The sequence below is a fragment of the Parasteatoda tepidariorum genome, chromosome 10 (genome assembly GCF_982258835.1).
Source record: "Parasteatoda tepidariorum strain Cologne lab strain chromosome 10, Ptep-v5.0, whole genome shotgun sequence".
NCBI classification, from domain to species: Eukaryota; Metazoa; Arthropoda; class Arachnida; order Araneae; family Theridiidae; genus Parasteatoda; species Parasteatoda tepidariorum.
Window position 1 is genome coordinate 29994574 of NC_141764.1, and position 12523 is coordinate 30007096.

Sequence of the window (12523 nt, forward strand, 5' to 3'; positions counted from 1 at the left end):
ATCACAGATATTATGCTATCCTTTTTATAGAAAATCCCACTTAACACCTTTATTTCAATCCCTGTTTGAACATTTTTCTTTGAAAACTAGATGAAAAAAATGTGATATAAAATATACATAACCAAAAAATCATTTTGTTTCTTGATTATATAGAGCTGAAGTTGAATATGTGTGAGTGAATTTTTTTCAGCGAACTTCAACCTTTTAAGAAAATTAAAGGAAACAATTGATTCAAAAATCACTTTTTCTTGATTCTGTTGACCCGCAAGATGCTTCTTAAGAAAAGATAAATGTTCTAGAAGTTCTGAATTTTATTTCTGCTGTGTGAGACAGTGTTGATAAAAAATGTATTACCAATGGGTTTAATGAAATAGGTATTCAACAATAATATTTGCCCTTCGGAAAAAGAGGATAACGTGGCTGAAGATTTTCGGGAAGTCGACTGTGACATGCATCTCATCACTTCACGAATTCCTCTGATGATAGAAGATGCTATCTGCAGCTAATCAAGTGATCCAAAGCATAAAATCTTTGAAACAATTCTTTATTGAAATGCAAACCATGATGCAAATTTTCAAAACAATTTTAGTGTTGAACTTGTTATTGGTTCAGTTATTTAAGAAAAAAAATTACACATTTTTTTAAAAAAGTTCATCTAGTTGTAAAATTCTCTTAGATATTTTTTACTTCAATTTAAACTTTTTACTTTTTAATAACCTTTTCCAGCTTTCTGTGTTTTTTACCACTGGTTTGACAAAAAAACATGAAATTGAGGTTCCTTTGTATTATGATTAAAAAAATTTACAGAACGTGTAAATTACTACATATCAAATTTCTAATTTATAGCTTAAAATATAAATATAAATAATTTGTTAGGAATTCTGCTTATTTATTCAAAGCTTAGTATAATCATTGATTTACGCTTATTCAATTAGCTATTAAGTTTATTTAATCGGTGGATTTAAGAGTAGTGTTCTGTGCTTGTTAGAAAGTTCTCTTCATGTTCATCAGCAATATTCACAGCATAATATTTTCTACCAATTATAATATATGTATTTGCTCGCATAGCTTGTTATTATTTTTGTGGCATTAGTAATTTTTTCCTTTCTATCCACCCATACTTTTTGGAGACAGATTTTAATTCAAATTTAATGACTTTGCTTGTGTTTAATTTATTAACATTTCTCAAAAAATTCCCTCTTAATTAAAATATTTATTCTTTTTTGTTTACAGGAATTAATTCATTCAAAGTCATTTTGTACATGTATTAAAGACGACGTACCTTGTCTGTTTGACGGAGAATCCTTGCAGCAAACGTGTGAGGGAGAAGATACAGTAGATGGAAATGTTTGTTTTAAATTTCTTATTTATATGAAAAAAAATTATTTACTCTTTTAATGCACAGTGCATAAAATAAGAAATAGACTACCTTAATACTTTTAATCTAATAAATAGATTTTCATGTTCTAAGATAAAATCTTATTGGTTTAAAGGGCTCATTAATAAAGTTTTTTTTTCTTATTTTATTTTAATGTAAATGCTTATACATAGAAAATTCCACTTTGTGCCTTGTTTTGTAATTTAAAATATCATATACTGTTTGTCTACGATAGGTACTCTGTCCGCCACAAAGTCTGCGGCAGTCTGGTGCTATGGAAACAAGAAGAGAGCATTTTAGGGAGGGTGGCTTCGATGAAGTGGTCTCCTTTTCTTTCGCCTTCGATGATAGCTTGTATGGGGAGTATACCAGATTGGCTGACTCAGCCACCAGTAGGAGACTTATTTAATCTGATTCAAGAACTTTTTTAAGATTCGCATGAATATTTCTTTCTTACTTAAAATAATTCTCTCGATTCAATCAGTTGTTATTTTTTAAATACAAAGGAAAAAAAGTGAACAAATTCTGACATTAAGGGTAGTACAGGTTTTTTTAATATTACTTTTTAATTTTACGATATTTATTATGAATGTTCATTGATTGTTAGATGGTTTAATTTCTAAACTTGCACATTTTTTAAAGCAGTTAATTTCTTTTATTACTTGGATTTTCTGGAAAAAGTGAAGAGCTTAAACTTAATAACTCTGATTTTAAAAGGAGATAAAACTTTTGCTGAAAATAAAAATAGTTCACGTTATCTGTGCCGGAGAAATAATAAATATCTTTGTTTTGATTATTAATTTTTAAATATTTTATTTATTTATTTATTTTTTTTTTGAAACTGAAAGCAAGTGACCGCAACTAGGATGAAATCTAAAACTATCAACGATGATTTTTATCAGCACCCATCAAACCATCTGAAATTATTAATTGAGTTTTTTTTGCTTAAATTACGTTTTCTTATTCATATTTTATTGTAACCTGTACAGTTTTTTTTCACTATTTATTAAAAACAGTTTTTATTAGCAAATTTATTTTTTTCTTAATAACCAATTTACTATGTATGATAAATTTATAGATGAGTTATTTATTAATAAAACATTGAGCTGCTTTAAACAATTTTATACAATTTCCATACATATTCCATACATACATATAAATTTTTTTTCTAAAACAGAAGCTTTTGAAAAAGAGAAAAGATTAAAAAAAAGGAATCACACGCTCTAAACGATGTTTCAGGCGTGAATGCTAATTTCTCTTAACTCTAGGGCTAATACAATAGATCGAAGAAAGAAGTCTCCTTTTCTCCCACCGAAACCAGTCTTAAAGAGCGTCCCCGCACCCCGACTTGAAATAATCATACCTCGTTACCATAGTCCCCGCCACCCCTCCAGACGAATGGCGGACAGAGTACCTATCGTAGACAAACAGTAGGTCAGCCCCTGAACCATTATGATTGTGTCTAAATGTAGAAAGTCTGATTTATAAATCCAAAGTTATTTAAGAGGTAACCTTTTCATTTTGTGATTTTCGCTCATAAGGGCTAATTTTATGTTATTAATTTGTCTTAGATTGTTCCATGTTCTCGCCAAATTTATACACACTCCTTGCTTTCACCTTCACAAAAGGTTAAATTTCGTATATTCTGTGATATTCATCTTTGGAGACTTAAACACCACCACTGTTGCCCATGTTGTGGAATTTTCTGCACTCAGGTAACATTATCTTATTGAACTTATTCATAACCTAACTACTTGAAGAAACTATAGTAATTTTAAGAAAATAATGTTTTAACTGTTTATACATTTGATTTGTTATAATAATTGCAACATTTGATCAACCTCATCTTTTTTTTTTTTTTAATAAACTGCATCAGAAGTGAGAGGCAAGTTGAAATAATAAATATTGAACTTCATTGCTTCACCAACAGTTTTCTTAACACATGGCTGTAAATTAATCAAAATTTAAACTGTTCATAAGAATTCATAATGATGTTAAACTTCCCTTTATCTTCGTGTTATTTTTTTAGAAGAAGTAATAATAGTTAATTATAATTGTGTAAAGTAGCTAACAATAGATAATATTTATTTTTGTGCATAAAACTTTTTTTTTTATCAAGAAACATGTATAAAAATTATTAAGGGGTCTATATGGGTTTTCCTAACAAAATTTTTGAGTCTTTTGAAAAAAGAAAGAAAGAAAGCAAAAATGCTGAAACCCATTCACTGGAAACAAAAAATTATAGACCTATCCTCTAAATTAGAATCGTCTACAAATTCAAGCGTTTTGTTTAAAGTTATTTATTTAAAGTTTTGTCTTGAAATAGTTTTTCTTAATTCACTGTTTTTTACCTTGTGCATAAGACTTCTCTACTTCTATTAACGCTAAACAGTGGAAACTTGATAATTGAAATTGCCTTGAGTTGCGTGTTGCATAAATTATTCAAGCACTTGAATAGTTGTAAATGTTTTAGACATTTTTGAATCAAAGCACTTTTTTTTCTTATGAAAATACAAATAATTATATATTTTTAATCTAAGAGATGCTTTTTATTTTTCAATTTCTTTGTCCACAATGTGATTTTGTTTCCTACAAGTTTTAGCCCTAAAGAAATTTAAAAAATCGAAAAAAATTTTTAGCTTATATTGCATGTTGTACATTTTAGAAGCATTGATTTTTTTATTGTAAATGTGTTGTTATTCGATTGTTTTATTATATGAATATTTCCTTAAATGAGTGTGAAAAAAAAAAAAGGATAGAAGGATACAAATAATGGTTTTGTAAAATGAGAAATTTGTTGTGTGTTTCACAAAAGTTTTATATGATTATTACTTCAGCAGATACACTTTATTTTCTTTTTATGTATGGTTTAAAGAGAATTGAAGGTTTTGAAAATATTAAAATATAAGTTGAAAAAATGAAAATGAAAGAAACATTGTTTTAATGAAAAAACTATAATTCGAATACCAAGTTTTTCTGCTGAACTGACCTAAAAAATTATTTATTCTCTTATGTCTGATAATTTTAAAAAAAAAAGTATGGTATGTTAAAATTATTGTTTTATTTAAATATTTCTGAGCATTTTTATCACAATGTAGAAATCAAACAATATTTTATTGTTTTTTTATTTTGTTTTTTTAAATGACACTGGAATGAAATTTTTGAAAATAATTAATTTGCCTTTAAAATTTAAGTCATAAACTATTTTAAAATACAAGTTATCTAGACATTCTTCTCCCCTAATTTTTTTTTTTTTGTCGTGATATGATAATTTTGACAATCAGTTTCATTTTAAAATTTAATGACCCTGCTGCACTCCTTAGGTGCCATATCTATTTTTCTTGATTGTATAAAGCTTCACCTAAATTAATTTAATACATTGTTTTTCCAATCCACAATATATTTTTATACTATATTTCTATTATATATTTTTTTTTTCTCCTTTCATGTCTTTTTACTAAATTTGTTTCAGTTTCCTTAATTATTTAGTATTTTTTAGTAATTTTCCTACTTATATTATGTGCTTTTACTTATATATTAACAAATTGATAATATTTATTTGAAATTTTTTACGCAATCCATAATTAAGTTTTTTTCTTTTTAGGGTAAATTTCTGATGTGCCAGTGTGAAAATGTAGAAAAGCATAATGAAGAGATTCATTTATTCCACACTGATTGTTATCTTGTACCTCGTGCTGGATTGCCACCTGGATGTCCACATTGTTGTAGATTTACAAATTTTGATGAAGTACAATTAGCATTGAAAACGTTACCCGAAGAAATTAGTAAAATGTGTGCATTTTTTTCTTTTTTCTGTGCTATTATGAATTGAAATATGTAAAGATGCTATCAATTATTTATCAATTAGCCAAACTTAGTGCTAAACATTTAGCTATCCCAAATTATGTAATTATTGACTCAGAATTGCCGTTTATTTTCTTAAACAGTTTATTTACTTGCAAAAATTAAACTGATTAAAATATTTCCAGCTGCAAAAGTTAAAATATATGTGCATTGAATTCTCATGAGATTAATGTTTTGTTTATTCTTTATTCTTGTAATCTTTAAACATAAAATTATGTTTTTAAATTGTTAAAATATTTAGCATCTTAGCTTTTCAAAATACTCTCCATAAAACTGCAAGAAAAGTTTTCATGCTAATGTAGGGATTTGCCAATTTTCATGATTTACTGTACAAGATGGCAGTTACCTATTACTCAAAAGCAAATGAATTTATAAGTTTAAATGATCTTATGCAGATTATTTTTATTATACAGACATAGCTTGCAATGAGTCTATTTGTTTATTTGAAAAGCTTTCAATAGTAAATTAGGAAAACCTTTTTATTTTAGCCTTTTTTTTTAACAAAAAATTTTTGAACTGGTGCCAAGTATTTGAGATTTTAATGAGACATTAAATGTCCTTTTTAATGTGACAATTTGAGTAATTACTCAGTTTTCTTGATTGAATAATCAAATCTAGAGCAATAGATGGAGTGAAAAGCTTAAGAAACTATCATATATTTAAGAAGCTTAAAAATTAGTTACCAGTTTCATCAACATATAGTATTGTTGATTAGAAGTACTATAAAATAATGTTTTTCACTTCATGTCTGATCATTCTAACTAAAATTATATCCTGGGCATCTGTTAATGTTGTATTCAGCTTTGCCACTTAGTTGCAAATGTTTGTTATTTTAAAAGCATTTTTTTTTCTATAGCTTATGATAGTTAGCAGTGACATTTGTGGATGAAATATTTTACAAACTTTGAAACTAAATAAACTGGTTTCCTATACTGAATGCTATTAAGTGTACATTTCCTTCTCCTCCCCTTTTTCTTTAATTGAATTCTCAAATTTGCATCTATTTTTGGACTTTTAGTGCCTATTATTGTTTTTTTCTCTGAATTTTAAAGTCTATTTTCTTTAAATAAAATATCAGTTTCTTTTCTTGTTTATTACTAAACAAATATTCTTTAAGGGATAATATAGAACTCTGCAAATCAACTCATTATTCGGAGAATATATTATAATAGAACTCAATATTTATATTTCATTTTAGAGATTCTACTGTTCGAAACTTGACTGGCCATTTGAAGGATTACTGTATCTCTATGAAAATTGTGAATGTAGAAAATGAAAAACCATTAGAAAGTAAATATTTTTGTTTTTATAATCTATTTTTTCCAATAAATCACATTTTCATATAAGTTCCTGAATGTGTAATGTGTGCATGCAGTGAAGGACTTTAGTTATATTTATTTAATCTAAGTAGTGTATTAATTTTAAAACAATTATTTGTTGAAAATCATTTTAAAATATTTAATTTTTTAGCCTTGAAATATAATATTCCAGAAAAGGAGGAGCTTAAATCAATGCTGATGGCCATTAGTGATAAGTGCCTACACTTAAGACCTACTGGAAAATGTCTCTACAATCCTATAAAAGTAGGAGATGTGAAAAAAGTTTTACAACTATTAGGTGCGAATTTTAATTGTAATATTTAATATATGAATTTTATTTGTTATTGTAATTTCTTGCATCTGGCCCACAGATTACATGTAGAAAAAACACAAAAATCATTAGTGCAGATAATTTGCCGAAATTACTTCCTGGGTGACAAATATCGCAAATTACCAATCTTACTTTCGTCAGTCACAAAACTGTAAGGGACTATTTACAATGTACATAAAAAAATTTCATTTGCAAATGAGAACCTTATTGGTAGAATGCATTTAACTGTAAGAAACTTTCCAGTTAGGTTCTTGTTTGTAAATAAATGTACATTTTACTGTTTTTAAAGCATCAACAGAAAGGGAGTTAAATTGTTTTTGCAGTATAACCTTGATTATTTGAACTTTTATGTTTGTCAAAATACCTTGGTGCCTTATCTTTTTTGGTGGTACTTAACAAAATACTTTTTGTCAAAGTGTGGTGTGAGTTTTGAGCACTGCAACATTGGAAAGTTAATTTGATATTTATTGAGAAATGACGAATTTTAAATGTATTGCTTTTCAAATAGTTTCAATTATTATTATTTTTTTTAAAAAAAATATCTAAGACTGATATTCTGTTGCCACCAGCATCATATTGATTATTGGTCAATGACTTTATATATATGCAAGTGTAATATGCAAAAACGATAGTCTGGTTGCAAAGGTTTTGTTTCTTTTTGTCACATAAGAATAATTTGATGAATATCACAGTCACATTTAAGTAGGTAATAGCTTTATTTAAGTAGAATAATTTTCTTTCATAATTTTAAATAAGTTTGTAAGAACTATATATAATAATCTGTTTAATTACTGAAGCTAATTTTTTTAATTTAATTTTTGTTTATTGTTTCAGCAGTATAACATAATTAATATGATAAAATAAATAGTATTTATCTGTATATCTGTTTCATTATTTCACTCATTTAGTTTATATTTCTTTACAGTGAATGGGGTCAATCCGAACCATAAATTTAAAACGCACAAGAATAATACTCCTCTTCATATAGCTGCATATTTTGGCTTTATTGGTATTGTTCATGTTTTACTTCAGGTAATCTTTCCTGTAAATTATTGACATTATTTGTGCAGTTAAAGTTAGAATTACTTTATTTATGCATTTAATTATTATTAAGTTATGCTCTCTGATAAAGTATTATCATTAAAAAGATTCAATTGTTTTTCTTTTCAGCCATTGTTTATTTTTTCATCATATTAATACTTTAACAATTTATAATTCTTTTTGATATTTTCTTCTATAAAAATAAAAATGTATGATGTTTACTTTACTTTAAAAATGTGATACAAAAGGTAACATTAACTTTGGTTTATTTAGCTACTTTTTCATTTAGCTTAAATGCAAATTTCAATTGACATACTTTAAGCAGAATGTGCAAGTTATTTCGTATCTTTATTTTTTAAGTTAGTTTTGATACTCATAAAATGTATATATTATATATATTAAAAAGATTTAAAAAAATATTTTTTTGTAAATGCAAAATTGTAGAAATCAATGATAGATTTTAGAGTGATTACAAATCAATGTGTTTTTAGAATTTTTTGATTTGTAATCTAACAACTTCTTTAATATTCCTTTTGAAAATTGAAATTATTGATAATTTTCTATGATTAACTATGCTGATTGCAGTTTAAGTATTCAGGATACATTATAGTGATTCACTTTAATTGGCATTTAAAATGTGTTTTATAGTTAGCAAAGGCTAACATCCACCCACTAAACTTTTATTTATGACAATTGTAATTTAAGTTTGTCTTGTTTAAATATGCTGAAAATCAAAGACTAAAAAATAGTAATGAAAGAAGTCAACATACAGTAGATATGACTCAATATTTTGTTTCAATATTTTGTATATTGATATAATTGCTGTGAAAGCAACAATAAAAAATCATCTCCTATTCAAAAATTTTTGATTTGATTGAAAAATTTATAATTATTTTGTATTAAATAATACTAATCATTTTTTTTTTAAAAAAATAGTCTAATAAATATTTATTTTAATTGCCTTGACTGAAACATTTACTGAATGCAATTAAAATTTTATTGTAAGTTGTCAGATTTTATCATTTGCAATTAAAAAAATTTATTGGTCTTATAATGTATTATCAATGATAACATTTTGTAAAAAAGAATAATTAAATTATTTATTTTAAAAAAATATGCTCTGTGACCTCATAATTCAAATTTAGAGCCATGCTGAAAAAATAACCTGTGAGCTTCTGATATTGAGCAATGTAGACAAAACTTTTGAGTTGCCCCTAAAAAGGACTAGTCATTTTATTAAAGCGAATTAAATGTGCATTGCAGTTTCAAACATATTATTCCATATCTCAGTAGAATGTTTTTTATCATATTCGAAGTAATTGAACTTATTGGCCGTAGAAACTTTATTCTTTTTCAGATTTGAGATATATTATGTTGTCCCTCTTAAATATTTGTTTCTACTAAACCAGCTTTAAATCTTTTTAATGTAATGTCTAGATTAATTTATAAATTTTTTCTATTCTGATTATTATTGCTACTTAGAAGGGAGTTGCAATACTTGAATAAACAAATTAATTTACTTATTAATTATGCTGAAAAATATGTTTATAACACTTCACATTCTCTCACATATTTAGGTGCTGAGTAAAATTAAATGTTGTTTAAGATAAGAATGCTTTCATTTATTTGTTTTCTTTGATAGAATATGCATACATTAAGAAATAATTTGATCCCATGTGTTAGTCAACTTTTAACAGATACACTTTTTAGGAGTGATTGTAGTAGGGGTGTATCTCGGAATTCCGGATTTTTAAAATCCTTTATTGCTAATAACATTCTAGCGATTTTAAAATCCAATATAGCAATTCATATTCACATGATTTTAAAATCTAATATTGAAATTCTTGTAAGAAGAATTGTTGTTTTTTTCTTGGATAAGTTACTATAAAGGTGGGATTTTCTTCATTAGTAACTAATTTAATTATATATGTTAGTTCAAAACTTTATGTTAAATATGAAACATGTATGGTATATAATTTGATATCTTGATACCAATTTTTTTGACATAAAAATTTCAGGGTTTTTACTTTGTGTCTCAACTGCCTCTTAATTATTTAAAAATTTACTTCTTAGAAGCAGTGACAATATATTTGATGATTCAAATAAAAAAAATAAAACTTATTTTTTAATTTGAAATAAATCCATTTCTTTATAGGTACATTAATTTTGTAAGAGCATTTTAATTTTATTAACAGTGTTTTTTTTAATTTTTTATGTAGTATGGTGGTGTGATAAATGCTGTAAATGATGATTTAGAAACTCCACTTATTTTGGCTGTTGAAAGAAAGCATATAGCTGTAGTTCGCTACATGATATGGGCTGGTGCTGATATAAATGCAAAGGTAATTATTTTATTTTTGTATTTTATAACTTACTCTTTTAATCTTAGTTATTTTGATATTAAGTTCTTTGTTTTTTAGTTATACTTTATTTTGCATAAGTAAGAATTCATACATACATTTTTTTAAAAGGCAAACTTCATAATATATTTTGTATCTTACATATTTTAGTCTGCACATGCATGCTTAATCCATAAATTTTGTTTAGTGATGTGGCCAAATTTTGAGTATAGCTGAAAATAAGATCGAAACTAATTTTATAGAAAGCTTTTTGGATATCTTTTAATAATTTTTTTGTCAAATCAACCTGATTTTATGATAAAACTAATTTATTAGTAAAAAAATTTTTTTTTCTTTTTCTTTTTACACGCAAAATTTAACAATAAGAACCCTAAAATTGTTTAATGTTTCTATTTAGACTGAAAATGGTTTGACTGCTTTTCATGCGTCCTGTAAAAGTGGTTGCAAAGATATCGCTCAGCTTTTGTATGATGTGGGAAACTTTGATATTAATATTCAGGTATTTATTTTTAACTTTATTATTTGTATTTTTATTGGTATTTTATTACCCAAACACAACCTTAAGCAATAAAATATAGTATCAAAATAAATGTTAAATATTTAAAAAAAATGATTATGAGCCATGATGGGTCAGTATTTCTGATACTGACAAGAGAAGTATTCATCTGTAAAATTGCTATTGGGATGAAACTCAACTTAAATTGAAGAACCTGGTCTACCACATAGGTTATGGTAAAAATTGGGATCTATGACAAAATCTGACCCCTGAAGTTTTAGTTCATTTATTATTAAAATTAAAAAAGCATGTAGAATAGTTGCATGCTTCTCTAAATGGTTGAAACATTTTACTGATAACTGAAAGAACAGTGGTTCTAGTTCTATCCCAGCTGTTGGCACTTTTTAAATTTCATTTCTCAATGCTGTAAAATGTGTTATATTTCTCTTTATTTAAAGTACACATTATAGAAAATCTGATTAAATTTAGTAACTATTTTAAAATTTATTTATTAATTATCTGATGAGTGAAGAAATTAAATATGTATACATGTACTCTCCTTAGTTTACATGCATTTTATTTGTATTAATTTTTAAGTTTTTTTAAAATTTTCTTAGCAGTATAGTTCCTTATTTTGTCTGCATTTATGCCTTGCATCTTATTCTACAAAATACTTTATTATTGAATATGCCAATAAAGTGCTTTATCGGTAGTAGCCTCAATTGTTGAAGTTGGCACGATCTTTAATTGTTATAACACTTGGCAAATGTTCTCTGAAAATTAAAATTTTTTTTTTTTAAAGATTAAACCTTTTGGTTCACTTTACTTTTTCAATAAAAATGCCTTGTTTATGTTTTTGCATTACATTTGTTACAGTTACATTGGTTGACATTTTTATTAAAAATTTTCTTCATTTAAAATGTTATATTTTTAATGAAAATAATTTTTAATATAAATGCTTTGTTTGCTGAAGAGCATTAGCTTAGTTAATGTTTTTCTCTAAACAAGATTTACTAAAGTGTTAAAAAGCTATCTGCTAATTACAATTTAGGTATTGACAGAGGCAATTGGTATACCCACATTAGCAAAGCCTATAACTATTGTGGTTTTTGTATTTTTTTTTTTTCAGTTTTAATTTAGCCTTATGTTTTTTATGTGTAGTTCAGTTCTTGTATTGAATGTATCAACATTTTATACAATATGTTAATATCTAGATTACTATAATTAATTCTAATTTTTATTGTTTTTGTTTCATTATTAATTTGTTTTTGTAATTTGAATAACTTAGTCAAAATATAATTTCTAGGATGACGGGGGCTGGACACCACTTGTATGGGCTTGTGAATACAAATACTTGAATACAGTCTTATGGCTGTTGGAACTTGGTGCTGATCCAAATATTCGAGATAGTGTACGCAGGATATTTTTAAAATTTAATGAATAATTTCTTTGTGTTTATATTTTGTGAAAATTTTTTTACAGTCCTCCATTAGTTGTAATATGCTTAAGTCTCACAAATCTTTTCAAGCTTTTTTTTCATACATAAATTTTGAAAGTATAAGTTATCCATTTAAATGAAATATTTATACTGCATCTAAATAAATTACAAATGTTTTTCTCACCATTTGAAAAGACTTGAAAAATTATTAATAAAAATGGAAAGCATCCATCAGCTTTAAATTGTATTTTTCAAGTGCTCTTTTTCTCTCTATTAGTAAAAGTGTCTTAATTCAC

At 25.8% G+C, this 12523-nt stretch overlaps 1 protein-coding gene across 2 annotated transcripts in view; it reads left to right on the forward strand.

Annotated features, from left to right (window-relative positions):
• LOC107438038 (uncharacterized) overlaps window positions 1–12523 on the forward strand; it is a 48910-nt gene that overhangs the window by 13881 nt on the left and 22506 nt on the right. For both annotated transcript variants that reach the window (XM_016050196.4, XM_016050197.4), the window contains exons 5-13: window positions 1234–1347; window positions 2950–3093; window positions 4983–5170; window positions 6441–6532; window positions 6713–6859; window positions 7818–7924; window positions 10153–10275; window positions 10691–10792; window positions 12096–12200. In XM_016050196.4, the coding sequence (XP_015905682.3) occupies window positions 1234–1347; window positions 2950–3093; window positions 4983–5170; window positions 6441–6532; window positions 6713–6859; window positions 7818–7924; window positions 10153–10275; window positions 10691–10792; window positions 12096–12200 (1122 nt within the window). The remainder of the gene's footprint in view (window positions 1–1233; window positions 1348–2949; window positions 3094–4982; window positions 5171–6440; window positions 6533–6712; window positions 6860–7817; window positions 7925–10152; window positions 10276–10690; window positions 10793–12095; window positions 12201–12523) is intronic.